General features: G+C 48.4%; 1 protein-coding gene across 1 annotated transcript in view; it reads right to left on the bottom strand.

Moving 5' to 3' along the window:
• The window catches only part of LOC115098022 (protein-lysine 6-oxidase-like), a 38,082-nt gene that overhangs the window by 13,935 nt on the left and 5,134 nt on the right, over positions 1-19,013 (bottom strand). The window contains exon 2 of the mRNA XM_029614297.1: positions 424-532. Within this exon, the coding sequence (XP_029470157.1) occupies positions 424-532 (109 nt within the window). The remainder of the gene's footprint in view (positions 1-423; positions 533-19,013) is intronic.

Genomic DNA, 19,013 nt, shown 5'->3' on the forward strand with positions numbered 1-19,013 from the left:
ACCCACCTCCCAAAATAATTAAACCAGTGATGGGGCTAGTGCCCTATTGCCCCCCACCCCCAACCCTCCAAATTAATTATAAACAAGCAACAAGCCATAGTGGCCCAAGGTATTTCAATTCAAACCAAGCTATGAGCCCGCTCCTCCCAACAAACTAACAATCTCCACTGCCGCCGCTTACTGAACATGGACCTCATCGAATTGAATGAGAGAGCAAGATTCTTCCTTGTGATGACATAACAGATGCAATGTCTACACATACAGCTAGCACCGCATGCCCTGGGGCAATCACCATACAGGGAGGCTAAAGGGAAGCTTTCTACAATACCTTTCCTGCAGATGAAGGACAACATTTTCCAATAAAATGGCCTGGTTGATTTCATTCAAGCCTAGAGCAGGCCAGTAGCAAAAGGTTTTCAATACCTGGCAAGACAGTTTTCCTCCGCGGCACACCTCAGGGAAAACATCTGGGCTCGCTGAATATAGGTGGAGGCTTGAATGAAATATGGATCAGGTGTCAAGTCAGGAAGTCCTGGAGAGGAGGGGAGGGCAAGGGGAGGAAAAGAACGTGTTAAGATCCAGTTAAGATTTATGGCATCCAATGGGCTTATTCAATAACATTTTACCTGAAGAAAATGGAGCTTTTATTAGAACAAGTTTGTCTCCCACCGCAAAACTTTCTGGGACAGATTGCATGGTCTATAATAGCACTTTAAATAATGATAAGACGTAATATGGGAACCGAAGAAATGCCATGCTGGGTAAGACCAACGACTGTCGAGCGGCATCCTATCTCAAGGTTACAAGTAATATCGATCCCAAAACACAGATCTGTTTCTTGTTGATCATTCCCCTGGATAAGCAAGGGCTACCTGGCTAATAACTGTCTAGACATACCCAACGCTGTACAGATATAAATGAAAGATAGTTCCTGCTCCATGGAGCTTACATCTAGCCAAGACAAACTTACACGGCAAACAAGAGTTGGGTGGAAAGGGTCACTCTCTTCACTCTCTTGGCTTCTGTAGCAGCTTTCATCCAAATAAAATCATTTTTTTAAAAAGTAGCTTAGCCACTCACTACTATACAGTGAATTACAGATAACCATCACATTTCCAAAGCTGATGCTTTCAATAAATACTGACTAGCATAAATATGGTTTACAATAATATTAGTTTTCTTAAATTGGAATGACGTGTGTCTTCCCATGTCTTTTATTATATGTTCATGTTTAATGTCAGTGTTTTAAACTGTAATCCGCCTTCAACAAAGGCTTGCATTTGGCAGAATATAATATTAAATAAATAAATAAACAAACAAATGGGTTTTCAGTGTGTAAAGCAGAAGCATTGCTAGGTACTTAAAAGAACTGGTCCTCCTGTCCTTCCCTTCCCTCCCTCCTTCTGATTTTGATAATTAAACAGAACAGTTACAATCTCCTCTAAGAATGATCCTGTAAAAATATATAAGATATAATGCTTAATATTTCTTTGTTAACTTTTTATTGGCTTTCATTGATGGTAACAGCATGGGAAAATAAGAATCTTGTAATTAAAAGTGCATATTTCCGTACACATAGTAATATAGGAACATAGTAATGCTGGTACAAAAAGACCAAATGTTCTTTCCAGTCTGCCCAGCAAGTTTCTTATGGTAGTAACTGCTGCTCTGTACAGATTACCCCCATGTTTCTGTTAAGGGTAGTAACTACTGCTTCGTGCAGGTTACCCCCTTGCATTCTGTAAAGGGTAGTAACTGCCGCTCCATGCAGGTTACCCCCATGCCTTCTGTTAAGGGTAGTAACTGCTGCTCCATGCAGGTTACCCCCATGCCTTCTGTTAAGGGTAGTAACTGCTGCTCCGTGCAGGTTACCCTTATGCTTTCTGATAAGGGTAGTAACTGCCGCTCCATGCAGGTTACCCCCATGCCTTCTGTTAAGGGTAGTAACTGCCGCTCCATGCAGGTTACCCCCATGCCTTCTGTTAAGGGTAGTAACTGCTGCTCCGTGCAGGTTACCCCTATGCTTTCTGATAAGGGTAGTAACTGCCGCTCCATGCAGTTTACCCCCTTGCATTCTGATAAGGGTAATAACTGCCGCTCCATGCAGGTTGCCCCATGTAAAATGTTACACCATTAACTGCCTTAACCACATCCTCTGGCAATGAATTCTAGAGCTTAATTTTGCATCGAGGGAAAAATAATTTTTTACAATTTGTTTTACATGTTTTCTAATAACTTCATGGAGTGTCGCCTAGTCTTTGTATTTTTTGAAAGAGTAAATAACTGATTTACATTTATCTGTTCTATTCCACTCATGATTTTATAGATCTCTATCATATCCCCCCCTCAGCTGTTTCTTCTCCAAGCTGAACAGCCCTAACCTCTATAGCCTTTCTTCATTTTGGTCACCCTTCTAAATGCCATAAATGACTGCTTCATGGAGCAGCTGGTCCTAGAATTGACAAGAAGGACAGCTACTTTAGATCTAGTTCTCAGTGGAACACATGACCTTGTACGAGGGGTTACTGTGGCAGGGCCACTAAGCAATAGTGATCATAATGCAATAAAATTTGACATAATCACTGGAGGGAGGACATTAAGTTAAACTAATATGGTAGCATATAACTTTAAAAAGAGAGACTGTGATAGGAGGAAATTAGAAAAAACCTAAAAGGAGCAGTTGAAAGGGTTAAAAATTTGCATGAGGAAATACTATTTTGGAAACCCAGATAAAATGTATTCCTTGCATTATAAAAGGCAGAAGGAAGACCAAAGTATTGCTAGCATGGTTTAATGATGAGGTAAAGGAGGCAGTTAAAGTTAAAAGGGAATGGAAAGTAGACCCAAATGATGAAAATAGGCAAGTGCATAAGCACTGGCAAGTTAGACAGACCAAGAGAGGCTTTGAGAAAAAGCTTGCCGGTGAGGCAAAAATAACCCTTTTCAAGTACATTTGAAGCAAAATGTCTGTGAGGGGGTTACTTGGGCCACTAGATGACAGAGAGGCAAAAGGGGTGCTCAGGGAGCACAAGGAAATAAGAGAAACTGAATTCTTTGCCTTGGTCTTTATGGAGAAAGAAGCTGGGAACATACCTGAATCTGAAACATTCTTTAATGATGGAGAGTAGGTGCAACTACAATGAATATCTGTGACAATGGAGGATGTAATAGACTGGATTGACAAACTAAAAAGTAAAAAATCACCAGGACCAGATGACATCCACCCCAGAGTTCTAAAAGAATTAAAACATGAAATTGCTGAACTGTTACTAGTAATCTGTAACTTGTCGTTTAAAACAGCCATGATTCTTTAAGACTGGAAGATGGCCAATGTGATGCAGATTTTTAAAAAGGGCTCCAGGAGTGATCCGGGAAACTCTAGGGTAGTGAGCCTGATGCAGTGCCCAGTAAAATGATAGAAACCAAAAACAAAATCACTGTTCACATAGATGGACATGGCTTTAAGGAGAAGAGTGGACATGGTTTTAGCAAGGGGAAGTCTTGTCTTACCAATTTTTTAGAATATTTTGAAGGTGTAAATAAACATGTAGATAAAGGTGAGCTGGTTGACATAGTAAATTTGGATTTTCAGAAGGCATTTGACCACGTGCCCCATGAAAGACTCCTCAGGAAATTACAAAGTCAAGAGGTAAGAGGCAGTGGATTGGTAACTGGTTAAAAAAAACCAGAAACAGAGGGTGGGACTAAATGGTCAGCTTTCCAAAGGGAGAAAGGTTATTAGTGGAGGGCCATACGGATCAGTACTGGGACCTGTGCTGTTTAACGTCTTCATAAATGATCTGGAAAAGGGGACGATGAGTGAGGTGATCAAATTTGCAGATGACACAACATTATTCAAAGTTGTTAAAACAGCCGAGGATTGCAAGGAACTGCAGAAGGATCTTGTAGACTAGGAGAGTGGGCAACTGAATGGCAGATGAAATTTAATGTGGAAAAGTGTAATGTGATGCACATAGGGAAAAATAATCCCAGCTACAGGTACACGATGCTGGGTTCTGTATTGGGAGTCACTACTCAAAAAAGGACCTTGGAGACTTTGTGGACAATACATTGAAATCCTCTGCTCAGTGTGCAGTGGCAGTCAAAAAAGCAAATAAAATGTTAGAAATGATCCAAAAAGGAATGAAGAATAAAACAGAAAATATTGTATTGGCTCTGTATCGAGCCATAGTGCAACCGCACCTTGAGTATTGTGTGCAATTCTGGTCGCTCCGTCTCAAGAAAGACATAGCAAAACTAGAAAAAATGCAGAGGAAAGTGACAAAAATGATAAAGGGGCTGGAACCTCTCTCCTAAGATGAGAAGTTAATGCAGGCTAAGGCTCTTCAGCTTGGAAAAGAGATGGCTGAGGGGGGACCATGATAGATGTTTATAAAATCATGAGTAGGGTGGACGGTTACTTACCCTTTCAAATAACACTAAAACAAGGGGACACACCATGAAACTAAGAAGCAGAAGATGCAGAACAGAGTGTGGAAAGTACTTTTTCACTCAGCGCACTATCAAGCTGTGGAATCTGTTGCCAAAGGACGTGCTCAAGATAATTAGGATAATGGGGTTTAAAAAAGATTTGGACAAGTTCTTGGTGGAAAAGCCCATAACACATTGAGGGCCAAGCAGACTAAAGAGAGCTATGGCTATCCCTGGGAGTGAGTAAGAGGAATTAGATCTACTTTATGGGATATGTCAGGTACTTGCGACCTGGATTGGCCATTGTCAGAGACAGGATGTCTATTTGTCAGTTAATGTAGCTAGGTTTAAAATAGATTTGCCCTCCATAAATTTGTACCTTCAATTCCTGATGTCTGTTGGAGGGGTTGTGGTGACAAGGGTACTTATTATCACATCTGGTGGGATTGCCCGAGGGTCCAGGAATGCTGGTCGCAGGTTCTCGCCTGGGTGAGTTGGCTTTTTCCTGGTTCCCCTCAGATTCGCCCCTGGCATGCTTTGCTTGGTCTCCCCATTGACGATACTCCAAAACACACACAGCAATTACTTTTACAAATCTTTATTGCAACACGGGCAGAGATCGCATTACATTGGAAGAGGGTTCATGCTCCCTCTTTGGCTCATGTACATAAACGTTTACATTCATATTACAGCATGGGTAGGCTGACGGCTGTGCTACGGGATCGTCTAGGAGCTTTCCAAAAAATTTGGGAACCTTATTGCACTTGGTTACAGAAGCAGGGTGAGGTTCTTTCTTCACTCGTACCTTAATTAATTGCTAACCTACAGGACCCAATCTTTGTGCTCCCTTCTGGGTAATGTCTCACGTATATGCACGAGGGTTTTGCTTCATTCCCCAATATCAGCGGTATGTGGTCTTTACTGACCTCTGTCACAGGTCCGTTCAGCGTTGCCTTTTAGCTGAGCACCGCAGTGGTATGCTGTATCGTGCCCTCTTGTGTCTTCATTTGCCCTCTTTTGTCTTCTTCTGTTCTTTCCTTCTCTGATGAAGCCCTTGCCGAGGTACCGCTGGCTTCCTCACTTCTGGACAACAGCAACTATGACCATGTGGGAGGGTGGGGGGAGGGATAATGGGTTGGCTGGGGTTATTTCTTTTCTCCATATTGTTAAAATGATGGTGACTCTTTGTTGTAGTTAGCACAACATGCAGAACTCTTTTGTACTGTAGACACTTGGAGTTGGCAGTGTGTCTAATAACTGTTCATGTTATACATGTTGTACATACTCTGCTTGGTTACCAATAAAAATTGTTTAAACGAAAAAAAAAAAAATAGATTTGGACAAGTTCCGGGAGAAGTCCATAAATTGTTACTAGCTGTTAGACCTACCCTCCGCGTTCCCGCCGTCCCCGCAGCCCGCGGCCGCAGACGTCCCTGCTGCCCCTGCCGGCCATCCAGCACGCCAAGGAATCCGCGCCTCCGGGGTTCACCCGATGCGCCCAGCAGACCACCGAGGCTGTCTCAGGCCTCCCTGCAGCAGGACGCCGATGACTCCGCCTCTCCCCGATGTTCCCCTAGGCACACATGCGCCACCTAAGGGGTCTTAAAGGGGCCGCGGCGGGAAATTGCCGTCGGCCCCTCCAAATGACATCAGAGCCGGCTAGTATTTAAACCTGCTCCTAACCTGCAGCTGATGACTTGGCTACAGGTCTTCTTCTCGCAGCGTTCCTACTTCAGTCTTCGTTTCCAGCGTGCCTTGTTCCTGATTCCTGTTCCTGTGCTCCGTTCCCGCTTCAGCCTTCCCTCTCCAGATCCTGCTTGCCTGTTTCTCTTCCCGGTCTCCTCCTTTCAGACGGATCTTCTGGCTTCCTGACCTTGGACTGGCTATCATTGTCTTCTTCTGGCTTCCTGACCTCGAACTAGCTATCATCATCTCCTTCTCACCTTCCATCATTTCAGGGGCCCACCTAAGTGCAGCCGGTCCTGGCACCCAAGGGCTCAACCCATGGGGAACGGGATTGGTACTGGTGAAGCTCCAGTTGGCCCCTGTCTTCCATCATCCTCGCCTCCTGTCGTTGGGAACCTGAGGCAGGTCTTCCTCCCAGGTAGTGTCAATCCCAACACAGGCCAGGGGTTCACATTCCCATCGAGATCATAACAGTTAGCCAAGCCCATGGACCTGGTATGGAACCACCCAGAGATCGGGTCTACCCCTTATCCATGACTGAGACCAGAGCCATGTCTGAGTACATGAAGGAGAACTTGTAAAAGGGCTTTATCTGGCCTTCTAAGTCCCCTGCTGGAGCGGGATTCTTCTTTGTGGCAAAAAAGATGGGACGCTACTTCCATGTAATGATTATCGCGGCCTAAATGCCATCACCCAAAAGGACCGATACCCTCTGCCCCTCATCGCGGAGCTCTTTGACCGCCTTCAGGGAGCCCATATTGTTCAGGGAATGGACTCTTGAGCCGGAGCGAAAGGAGATGACAACTGCCGAGGAGGTCTTCTCGGTGGGACTCGTCTCCGGGAGGTGGCGTGGATGAAGAGGAGGACTACTGGGCTGGTTCCGATGATTTGGCCGGACAACTCCCCAAGGAGCGGGTGACCTATGGATGCAAAGGAGCCCCCGAGGATCAGTTACTCAGAGCGGCCACCCAGCCGAATGGGAACGAACCTTCCCAGGAGGCAGCTGGGAGTCGAGGCAGAAGATCCAAAGCTGGAAGCGAAGAGACAAAGCGAAGATATCATCCACTGGGCGGGACGGACAGCCGCCAGGAGCAGACGAAGATGAACCAGGATCAAGCTGGGGATCCAGACGAAGAACTGCTGCAGGCGAAGAGACAGCGCTGGATGCAGAGGCAGAGAGGAATGAAGACACCAACCACAGCACGACACTGGAGTAGGCACGGCCCGAGAGCAACAGGGGAGCTGTTGCAAAAGCAATTTCCTATTGCCTAGGTGGGGTTTAAATACCCCTGTCAGCTGATATCCTCTTCCGTGCCCTGATCGAGATTTCCCGCGCTTGTCCCTTTAAGGGGGCGGGGCCTCCCGCGTGTGCGCGTCTAGGGAGATCCCCGCTGAAGGAAGGACGGCGTTGCCGGCCATGCGGCAGGAGGCCTGCCGCGGCTCGGGGTGCGTCGGGCAGGACCGTGGCGACTGGGGGCAGCGACAGCGGAGGTAAGGGACCCGCGGGCCGCAACACATATCTTCTCCAAGCTGGATCTCTGAGGGGCATATAATTTGATCCGTTTCAAGAAGGGCGACGAATGGAAGACAGCTTTTAACACCAGGGATGGCCATTACAAGTACTTAGTTATGCCATTCGGACTCTATAATGCGCCCGCCGTCTTTCAGAACATGATGAACGAGGTGTTTCAGAAACATGCTCTGCGACTGCGTGGTCATTTATCTCGACGACATCTTGATCTTCTCATGTGATCTCCAGACTCATCGTCGGGATGTTCTTCGGGTCCTTCAATGCCTCCGGGATCACCAACTATTCGCAAAGTTGGAGAAGTGCTCCTTCGAAAGAGAGAGCCTGCCCTTCTTGGACTACATCGTCTCCTGTCATGGATTCCGAATGGACCCAGAAAAACTGTCCAACATCCTGAAGTGGCCCCAGCCGGTCGGTCTCAAGGCTCTACAAAGATTCCTTGGCTTCGCCTATTATTATCGAAGCTTCATACCCAACTACTCCACCTTGACGGCACCTCTGATGGCCCTGACACGTAGAGGAGCTAATCCCAGGCAATGGCTGCCCACTGCCTGGATGGCCTTCCGTTGCCTGAAAGCAGCGTTCCTCAGTGAGCCCTGTCTCCGGTACCCAGATCCACAAAAACCCTTCATCATGGAGGTGGATGCCCCTTCTGAGGGGTTAGGGGCTGTCTTAAGCCAGCACTCTTCCACTGGGACCCTACATCCCTGCTCTTCTAGACAATTCTTTCCGGTGGAGAAGAATTATGGTATTGGGGACAAGGAGTTACTTGCCATAAAACTCGCCTTCGAGGAGTGGCGCCCCTGGCTGGAGGGAGCTCAACGTTGCATCACAGTCTACTCCGACCACAAAAATCTGGAGTACCTGCACCAAGCCCAACTCCTAAATCCTCGGCAGGCCTGGTGGGCCCTTTTCTTCACCCGCTTCAATTTTGTCTTACAATACTGACCCTCTCCCGCTCCTTTATTCCGGATGTCACTCCCGAGCCACATTATCGATCTTGCTCGGGTTCAGCTCCTTGCCACCAACAAGGTACCTATTGGGAAGACCGTTGTACCCCACAGACTTCGCGAGAAAGTCCTTCAATGGGCCCATGATGCTTGAACCGCGGGGCATCCTGGGCAAGCCCGCACCTTAGCCTCCATCCAGCGATTTTATTGGTGGCCCACCTTGAGAAAGGATATTCAGAATTACGTGAATGCCTGTCACGTATGCACTCAGCAGAAGACGCCGCCCGGCCACCTGTGGGGCCTGCTGCAGCCTCTACCGGCTCCCAAAGAACCCTGGACACATCTCTCTACAGATTTTATCGTGGACCTGCCACCATCCGAAGGCAAAACTACCATTTGGATAGTAGTCGACCGTTTCTCTAAAATGACACACTTTGTTCCACTCCCAGGCCTACCGTCCACTCCGCAACTTGCGCAACTGTTTGTCCAAAACATCTTTCGGCTCCATGGGCTCACCAAGCATCTACTCTCAAAATATATATATATAAACCTATCCTCTCATAATGTCTGGCAAGGAGAAGCTCACAGTGAGCATTGGGTCAAGATCATGACCAGGTGAATTGTTATGCTTGAGGACTGATGTCCCCGCACACTCAATATTTACGGGCCTATAAAATGGAGGAACTGTATAAGTCTCTTAGAAGTTGCAGTCAGCCTCCTCCCATAGTGTAGCAGTATCTACCTCTCCAGGAAAAGAGTTGAGAAGGAGCTCCTCCAAAACTCGCCCTTTGGTGAAGCAGGACAAAACCTTGCAGTCGAATAATGCTGATCACCCTGCATCTAGAAAGAATCAGCAACACTCTGAGGGATTGTTGAGCAACCAGCACAGAAGAAGCATAAGTCTTCTAAGCATGGTACATCAGCACCATTGATGCACAGTGCAGTGGCATGTGCATGTCAATGGCACTGTCAGCACATAGCACATCAGTATTGTCAATACACAACACAATGGCACCCTCAACACAAAGCACTGTTGCCTTTTGATGCACTGACACTGCTTTCGCACAGTGCATTGTTCCGCTGATGCACAGTGCATTGGCACCACTGACACATGGCCCATGGGCTTACAGTGCTGGTGTGCCTTTGATGCAAGCAATTCTTATGCTGTGAATGTATGTGTCATTTACGCATTCTCATTCAGCACCAATTACATTGACACATTTGAAACGAGCACATTTGAAACGAGACCATTTGACACAATCAAAACATGCTTCCTCAAAGACTTCCAAGCACCTGGCAACCATCAAAACATAAGTCTCTTGCACCACCAAAACTGAAAGCATTTATTCCATCAGTGTATCATTTGATGCACTGAGCCCCAGACTGTGGGCGTCATACAGAATTACCAACATAACTTTATGCCAGTCAACTGAGGTCAGGTGCAAAAGGCGTTATTTTCCTCCAATTACCAGAATTCTTACTCCTTCAAGGCTTCTGACAGAGGGTTTATGATTAGAAACACCAGACACAATAAGTTCTCTAGTGCCACTTACCTATAACAGGCCTCCTATTTAGGAATAGGAGTCCATTCTTGTCTCTGAAGAAGATGTTCCACCACCCACACTAGGTCAGAGGACATGTCAGTATTTGATCAAATAGCACCCCTGGTGAAAAATGTCTTTATCTCCTTGGCTACTTTCCATCTGCTTCTCTCCAGTATTGCTACAGCTATCCCACAGGATGGAGTCCCAGTTTCCCTATTAGGATAAACACATCATCAGAATCCCTAATGAGAGATTCTTCATCATCTCGCTCAATTGCAGCAGAGTCAAACTGTTCAGAAGTTGCAGACCAAGGCTATTCCCCTCAGAGACAACAGGAAGAACCCTAGGATTCACCATCTTCATCACTGGGGTCCTGGATTAGTGTTCCCTCACCTTGGGTTCTAAAGAAGGCTCAGCAGGAATACCTCTGATCTGGAAGACCTTACTTATTCAAGATTTATAGAAAAATTGGGAAAAACACTTGGAGTTAATGTGCACAAGGATAATGTTCCCTAGGTAGATGTCTTTGGCCTCCTTCAAATTATGGATACTCCATCAGAATGAGCATTTGTCCCAGTACACAACATTCTGCATCAGCCTCTGTTACGCTTGCAGACCGCAGGGCTCCGCAGTCAGCTTCACTCACCTCCCGCTGCTCTGCAGCAGTGGCAGCGGGCCCGGGCTCTCTGGATGTGTTGTGGAACAGCTGCCGACGCAAGCCGTCCCATCCTGGAGCTGCAGGAACCTCCCTTCTTTCTTCTGCGGCTGGGACACCACTGACTGCCGCTCCTCTATGGGCCCCTCCTACATGCCCGTGTGCGTCTCTTCCCAAGCCTTAAACGGCTGGCGGTGGGAAATGGCTGCAGGCCCTCCCTGATGACATCACAGCTCCAGCCTATTTAAGGCTGCATCTGGCTCCCAGCAGGCGGCTTGGCAACAGGTCTCCTTGCTTCCGGCAAGTTCCTGCGTTTCCCGCCTTCACTCCTGCCCATCGTGCCTCTCTGCTTGACCTCGGCTGACCTGGGATCGGACTCTGACTACGAGTTTCGCCGCCTGCCACGACCTGGGACCGGACACAGACTACAAACTTTGCCACCTGCTACCACTTCACCTAGACACTGCCTTTGAGGCTATGCCACCTGCTACGCCTCAGCCCGGGCACCGACTCGGTCCTGCGCTACCCTTGGACTCCAGCCTGCTGCAGAAACCCCACATAAGTCCAGCTGGCTCCGGTATCCGAGGGCTCAACCTGAGGGGAACGAGGGCTGGTAGTGGTGAAATCCAACACAGGTCTCTTCCACCTTCCTGTCTCACCAACTGATGGAGAGAACCTGTGGAGGGGTCTCCTACAAGTGGAGATAACTCCTCTTCTGCTCAAGGGTCCTCAAGCAGAACAGATGAGAATGTGGGGAAACCTTGTTGCGCCGGAGGTTGACCCTTGGGCCGAGGTGGGGTTGACCACCCCATCAGCAGGCGGAGAAGGCTGATGGATGGAGGCCGGCTGGCGCTTCACCAATTCCAGCCCTCATTCCCGCAGGTTGAGCCTTTGGGTGCTGGGGCCAGCTGGACTTAGGTGGCCTCCGTCAGTAGTCGTCGATGGGTGGATCAAAGTCAGCCCAGAGGCAGCAACTAGCGTAGGTAACAGTCTGTACTGGACAAGGCGGAGTCCCGGAGACCCGGGCGCCAATAGGAACACAGTCTGACAGAGGGCACCCGAGCAAGAGCAGGCTGAAGCCTGAATGAACCATGTCCAGGACAAAGGCTGAAGAGGCATCTTTAAGCAAGCTGGGTTCAGGACTGGCAGCAGGCTGGAGGCAGTGGCAAGCAAGGCAGAGGTCTGGACGAGGAGAGAGTCAAAGGATGGTCAGACGAAGCAGAAGTCCAGGCTGGAGAGAAGCAACGGCATGGTCAGGCGATGCAGAGATCCGAGGCTGGAGAGAGGCAACAGAGTAGTCAGGCAATGCAGAGGTCCGGGGCTGGAGAGAGGCAACAGAGTAGTCAGGCAATGCAGAGGTCCGGGGCTGGAGAGAGGCAACAGAGTAGTCAGGCAATGCAGAGGTCCAGGGCTGGAGAGAGGCAACGGAGTAGTCAGGTGATGCAGAGGTCAAACCAGGTTAGCAATCCGAAGGAGAGACGAAGGAACAGGAACTCAGGAACAAGGAAACAGGAACGAAGGCAATCAGGTTCAGGAACCAGGAACAGTAGAAATAACGAGCACTCGACTAGCGAGGGGACCTGTTGCAAAGGCGATTTGAGAGAGCGGAGCCCGGGCTTATATACCGGAGCTCTGCCGACATCATAAGGAGCCGCAGCCAGGGTCCCGCCGCGGGCCCTATTAAAGAATCAGCTGTGCGGGTGCGGCGCTGGTCGGGACGGCGTCTCTCTGCGGGCCATGCAGAGAGGCCCGATGTGGAACATCAGGCGCTACAACAGAGCCTCAGGACCCAGGGGACGAAGCCAGCGGCCCACAGCCACCAGAGACGAGGAACCAGGTGCTGGATCACTTTGAAAGAGGTGAGGGGGCCGAGCTGCGGGTCTGCTGTGGCTGGCGTGTGTAACAGTACTCCCTCCTCTACTCTCCCCCCTTGGAAGTCTGGGTTTGCCTGGATGGGCATGATGAAACTGGAGGAGTTTCTTATCCAGGATGTTACAGGCTGGCTCCCACGATTTTCTTCAGGGCCGTAACCCTCCCAGGAAAGGAGGTATTCCCACCAGCGGCCCCTACGGCAGACATCAAAGACTTCATGGACCTTATAAGTGGTGTCGGTCTCCACGACCAGCGGAGGAGGTGCAGGAGCCTTTCGTGAAGGCCAGGATAGGACCACAGGTTTTAGGAGTGATACGTGAAACGTATTGTGGATTCCCAATGTAGGCGGCAGCCAGAATTGGTAGGTTACCAATTCGACACGACGAATGATTGGAAAAGGTCCAATATACCTTGGTGCAAACCTCTGCTCTTGCTCGGGCACCCTCTGTCAGACCGAGTTTGGCACTCGGGTCTCTGGGACTCCGCCTCGTCCAGTACAGACTACGCTAGTTGCTGCCTCTAGGCTGACCTTGATCCACCCATTGACAACCACTGACGGAGGCCACATAAGTCTAGCCGGCCCTGACAACCAAAGGCTCAACCCGCAGGAATGAGGGCTGGTATTGGTGAAGTGCCAGCCGGCCTTCTTCCTCAGCCATCTCCGCCTGCCAATGGGGTGGGGACCTGTAGGATCCCTCTATGGGTTGCGTCAACCCCACCTCGACCCAGGGGTCCACCTCCGGTGCAACAAGGTTTTCCCACATTCTCATCTGTAGCTGTTCTGCTTGAGGACCTTTGAGCCGAAGAGGAGTTGTCTCCACTTGTAGGGAGACCCCCCCCCCCCACACACAGGTTCTCTCCATCAGTTGGTGAGACAGGAAGGTGGAAGAGACCAGTGTTGGGCTTCACCACTACCAGCCCTTGTTCCCCTCAGGTTGAGCCCTCGGGTACCGGGGCCGGCTGGACTTATGTGGGGTTTCTGCAGCAGGCTGGAGTCCGAGGGTAGCGCAGGACCGAGTTGGTGCGAATATAATGGGTGCTTAACCAGACTATCTGGTCAGGAAGGAACTCAGGGGCCAAGCGTCGATGGCTGTCAGCAGATCTCTTGGCCTGGGAAGCAGGTTGGCGTAAGCGAAGATTTGTCTCGTTCCAAAGTGCCTTGAGGGCATCGGCAGTAGCTTGCGCAGCAGGAGAAGGTACTGACAATGATATGGGCAGCGGTGGCCGCGGTTGTTTCCCGTAAACGATGGAAAAGGGCGACGTACCTGTGGCAGCGGCAATATGGGAGTTGTAGGAGAATTCCGCCCAAGGAAGAAGCTCCGACCAATTGTCCTGATGATCATTTATATATGCGCGGAGGAAGGATTTCAAGGAGCGGTTTGTACGCTCGGCTTGTCCATTGGCTTGAGGATGGTACGCTGTGTTTAAACTGATGTTAATGCCAAACTTTTTACAAAGGGCGCACCAATATCTGGCGATGAATTGTGGGCCTCTGTTAGAAACAATGTCCTTGGGTAAGCCGTGTAGTCGGAAGATGTGTCGAAAGAACAGGCATGCCAATTTGGGTGCAGATGGTAGGTCCGGTAATGGTCCAAAATGGGCCATTTTGGAGAATCTGTCAATTGTAACCCATATGACCTTGTGGCCTTTAGATGGTGGTAAGTCCACGATGAAATCCGTGGAAAGATGTGTCCACGGTTCTTCGGGAGCTGGGAGTGGCTGGAGTAAACCCCAAGGTCGCCCGACCAGGGGTTTCTGTTGAGAGCAGGTGCTGCAGGAATCGACGTACGCTTTAGCGTCAGAGACCATAGTGGGCCACCAGAAGAACCACTGAAACAGCGCTAAGGTTCGCGCTCGCCCTAGGTGACCGGCAAACTTAGAATCATGTGCCCACCGGAGGACTCTTTCATGGAGTCGATGGGGCACCACCATTTTCCCCGTAGGAATAGGATGAGTAGCCGAAAGACAAATGCAGGCAGGGTCAATAATATGACCTGTGTTGCACTGCTTGGTTCCACGCAGCACCACCGAGCTTGCTCACCTCCCAGTCAACTGGACTTTCTGCTTCTCCGGAGGGAGGCAGAGCACCTTCCAGGACTTCGCAGTGCCTTGTGGCTGGCCCCACGGGCGGGAGGCCTGGATCCATGGCCGGAATGCCACCGTCTCGTTGAGCCCCGCCTCCTGGACATCCCTACGTGCGTGCGCGCGCCATTATGGGAGGTTTAAAGGGACCTGGGCGGGAAGTCCTGAGCCCGCCCCGCAGATGACGTCATTTGAAGAGGGCTATTTAAAGCCTCTCCTGTCTTCCACTCCTTGAGTTAGCAAAGGAGTTCGTCTCAGCATTCCTAGCTTCCTCAGACTCTTCGTGTAGGAGTTACCTCTACTTTTTGGACTTTCTTCTTTCCAGTTTCTCTCCACCGCTGTTACTCTCTTTGTCCCATTGGCTAACCTAGGTTTTTCTCCATCATCTGGGTTCTCTTATTTCTACTTGCCTTCGGACTGCCATCGGGGTATTCTACTAACTTGGGTACCCGCTCCTTGGGGGCCCTTGCTTCTTTCCAGGCACCTATCCAGTTTCCAGGTACTCGCTCCTCGAGGGCCTGTGTTGTCTACCCTGGTGCCTGCTACCTTTACTTCTACCTGCTGGCAACTCTACCATTACAGCTACACGAGTTGTGAGTAATCTAACATCTACCAGTCTGTTTCATCTACAGCTCCTCTTTGGAAACCTGCATCGGAGCTCCCTACACCACCATTGTGGGACGGGTCTCCTCAGCAGAGGACCCAAGACTGCTACCACAGGAACCTACTCACTACTGCCACCTCTGATGAACTTTACAAGCTGTATAATAAAAATATCTCTGTGTTTGTATATTCGAGTCTAGCCTGGTACTGCAGTTCCCCGCAGGGCTCCTCCTCGTGGGTGTGGTCATCACTGCAGCACCTAAGAATCCACCAAACACCTTAAAACCATAACAACCTGGCGCTGAAGGAGGGAGAGAGTCCTTTTTGAAATTACCTTCGTCCTGGACTTTTCCTGGAGGGTAGGGCAGCCGGCCCGGAGCATCGAGGTGAGGCTACCCGGCCCCACGACGACGCTGGAAACCACGCCCACCCGTGACATCATCAGGGCGGGACGCTGAGCCCATAAAACCGGCTCAGCATTACAGTTTTTCGGCGCTGAAGGAGGGAGAGAGTCCTTTTTGAAATTACCTTCGTCCTGGACTTTTCCTGGAGGGTAGGGCAGCTGGCCCGGAGCATCGAGGTGAGGCTACCCGGCCCCACGACGATGCTGGAAACCCCGCCCACCCGTGACATCATCAGGGCGGGACGCTGAGCCCATAAAAACGGCTCAGCACTACAGTTTTTCGGCGCTGAAGGAGGGAGAGAGTCCTTTTTGAAATTACCTTCGTCCTGGACTTTTCCTGGAGGGTAGGGCAGCCGGCCCGGAGCATCGAGGTGAGGCTACCCGGCCCCACGACGACGCTGGAAACCCCGCCCACCCATGACATCATCAGGGCGGGACGCTGAGCCCATAAAAACGGCTCAGCAGCGGCGCTTGTCGTTGCCGGCGCTTGTCCAAAGCCGCGCTTTCCTAAGGGGCGCGCGGCTTAGTGCGGCTTTGTGTCGGAATTGCGAGGAATTTGAAGGGGTTTTGTAATATCTTCATACCTGTAAGTACTCTCTAAATTACTCCTTCACTCCCAATAAGAAGCCGAAATCTTTACCTTAGTGGGAGTTCAATGTGGTCCTGTGATAATTTAGTTTGTTAAATATAATGCCTCATTCAGTAAGGAAAAGAAGAGCCAGGGAAAGAACTGAGCCTGTCAGTATCCCTGGTATCTCAATAAAAGGACCTATGGACACCCACGTGCTACGTACAGCAAGATCGGATGTGGTGCAGGTGGGTGAACCTCTAGATTTTATGTCTGAGGTTTCCCCATCGGACCTATCAACATCTTTATCCCCGATCCAAAGGGAACCACCTGTAAATCCAGCTATAGCCAGAGCCCATGGGCTAATGAGGGAGGGCCCTTCTGCGGAAGTCGCAGAGATAGGATCCTCTCTTACAGGCCATAAGTCACTGGATTTGTCTGGAATGGAAAGGCTGGAGGTAGTCCAATTAGGACAGACCACCTCACTGAATCTGGTGCAAGGAAGTCCCCACCTGGATCCAACTAAAATGGAGGACTCTGTTTATTTGCCTAGATTATCTGTCCCTCAAATAAGTAAACCAGAAGTTGTTACATTGGATGTAATAATGGAAGCTATAGTGAATTTGCAAAATTCTGTTGTAGCACAAATTAACCCTGTTATAGAAAAAGTGAATAATCTACAGACCAAAATAATAAATATGGAATTGAGAAAAGATAATGAAACAAAAGATTTAGACAAAATTAAAGGAGAATTAGATAACACAAAACTGGTACAAGATGCAATGATAAAAGAAAATCAAATATTGCAAATGAAATTGGAAAATTTGGAGAATGTGAACAGGAAAAGAAATCTTCGTTTCATTAACTTTCCAATGTTACCATATTTACCACCTAAAGAAGTATTTAAAAAATATTTGCTTGAGATTCTTAAGGTACCAGAGAATTCAATACCACCTTTAGCAAAAATTTATTATATTCCAGTGTATAAAAAGGGAGTACAAAAAGAGCAGGAGGGAACACAGGAAATGGATAAATTAGAAACTAGTTTGGATGTTTCCAAAATTTTGGAAACTTCTGACAGTGATATGGTACAGAGTGCTACATTGTTAACCACCTTTGTGTTTGAGTCAGATCGTGACTGGGTATTTCGTTTATTTTTTAAACACAGGATGGAATCATTTTTGACACTAGTCATAAGAGTTTACCCTGATTTCTCTAAATCAACACAAAAGAGGAGGAAGCAATTTCTTTCACTTAGAGCAAGGGTTCTCCAGATAGGAGCAACTTATTGTCTTAAGTATCCATGTAAATGTTGTATAGGATACAAGGGCAAGTCCTTTGTGTTTTATACTCCTCCTCAATTGTCAATTTTTTTGAGTGATAAAACACAATTAGAGGATACCGAGTTGGAGACTATATAGCTACCATATATTCAGTGAGCCCTAAAATAACATGTAATTGTACGATGCAAGGTATAATTTTTGTAAAAAGAGATATCTTTTTCGAGTTATGCTTAAGATCGGCTTCTTATAATTGAGGACTGAATTATAGCATTATGGATGTATTTTGGGTAATTAAGTTAATTTTTGTTTTTATTATATATGCTTTTTCCTTAACCAAGATTGTTCTTGTATTAATCATGTGAAAATTGAATAAATAAAAAAACAAACAAACCATAACAACCTGGTTCATCGGATTTGTCTTCAGGTTCAAATGAGTGAGACAGGGCATCTGTCCGGAGATTTTTCTCTGCCGGGTGGTAGCGAAGCTCGAAGTTAAATCTGGAAAAGAACAGAGCCCATCAGGCTTGACAGGCGTTGAGATGTTGGGCTTGGCTCAAGTGTTCCAGGTTTTTATGATCTGTGAACACTGTAATTTATTTGGGTGCTCTCTAGCCAAGGGCGCCATTCCTCCAAAGCCAGCTTGATGGCGAGTAACTTGTGGTCTCCAATGCTGTAATTTTGTTCTGCAACAGAGAATTTGCGCAAGTAGAAGGAACATAGGACCACGGATCCAGAAGCAGAGCGTTGGCTCAGGACCGCCCCCGCTCCAATCGCGGAGGCATCTACCTCAACCAGGAAACAATGATTCGGGTCCGGATGATGGAGACAGGATCCAGTTAAGAAAGCCTCTTTGAGGTGATGAAAGGCAGAAAGAGCCTCCGGGATCCAGTTTCGGGTGTCCTGACCCTTATGGGTTAGAGCTGTAAGAGGAGCCGCCAACGTAGAGTAGTGTGGTATAAAGTGGCGGTAGTAATTCGTGAATCCTAGAAAACGTTGAAGTGCCTTCAGACCAGTCTTGGATTCCCTTTAGTTTCACAGGATCCATCGAAAATCCTCGTTGGGAGATTATGTACCCCAGAAAGGGCAAACTGGATTTTTCAAACAGGCACTTGTCCAATTTCGTGAACAGATGGTTCTCTCAAAGACGTTGAAGTACGAACATCGGTACGGTGCGTGGCCAGGTCCTTGGAGAAGATAAGAATGTCATCCAGGTACACCAGAACTTTGATGTACAAGAGATCCCTGAAGATTTAATTAATCATCCGCTGGAAAACTGCAGGTGCTTTACAAAGGCCGAAGGGCATCACTAAATGTTCGTAATGTCTATTTCTGGTGTTGAAAGCCATCTTCCAGATGTCATCAGGGCGGATACGCACCAAGATATAGGATCCGCGTAAGTCTAACTTGG

The sequence above is a fragment of the Rhinatrema bivittatum genome, chromosome 8 (genome assembly GCF_901001135.1).
Source record: "Rhinatrema bivittatum chromosome 8, aRhiBiv1.1, whole genome shotgun sequence".
Taxonomy (NCBI): Eukaryota; Metazoa; Chordata; class Amphibia; order Gymnophiona; family Rhinatrematidae; genus Rhinatrema; species Rhinatrema bivittatum.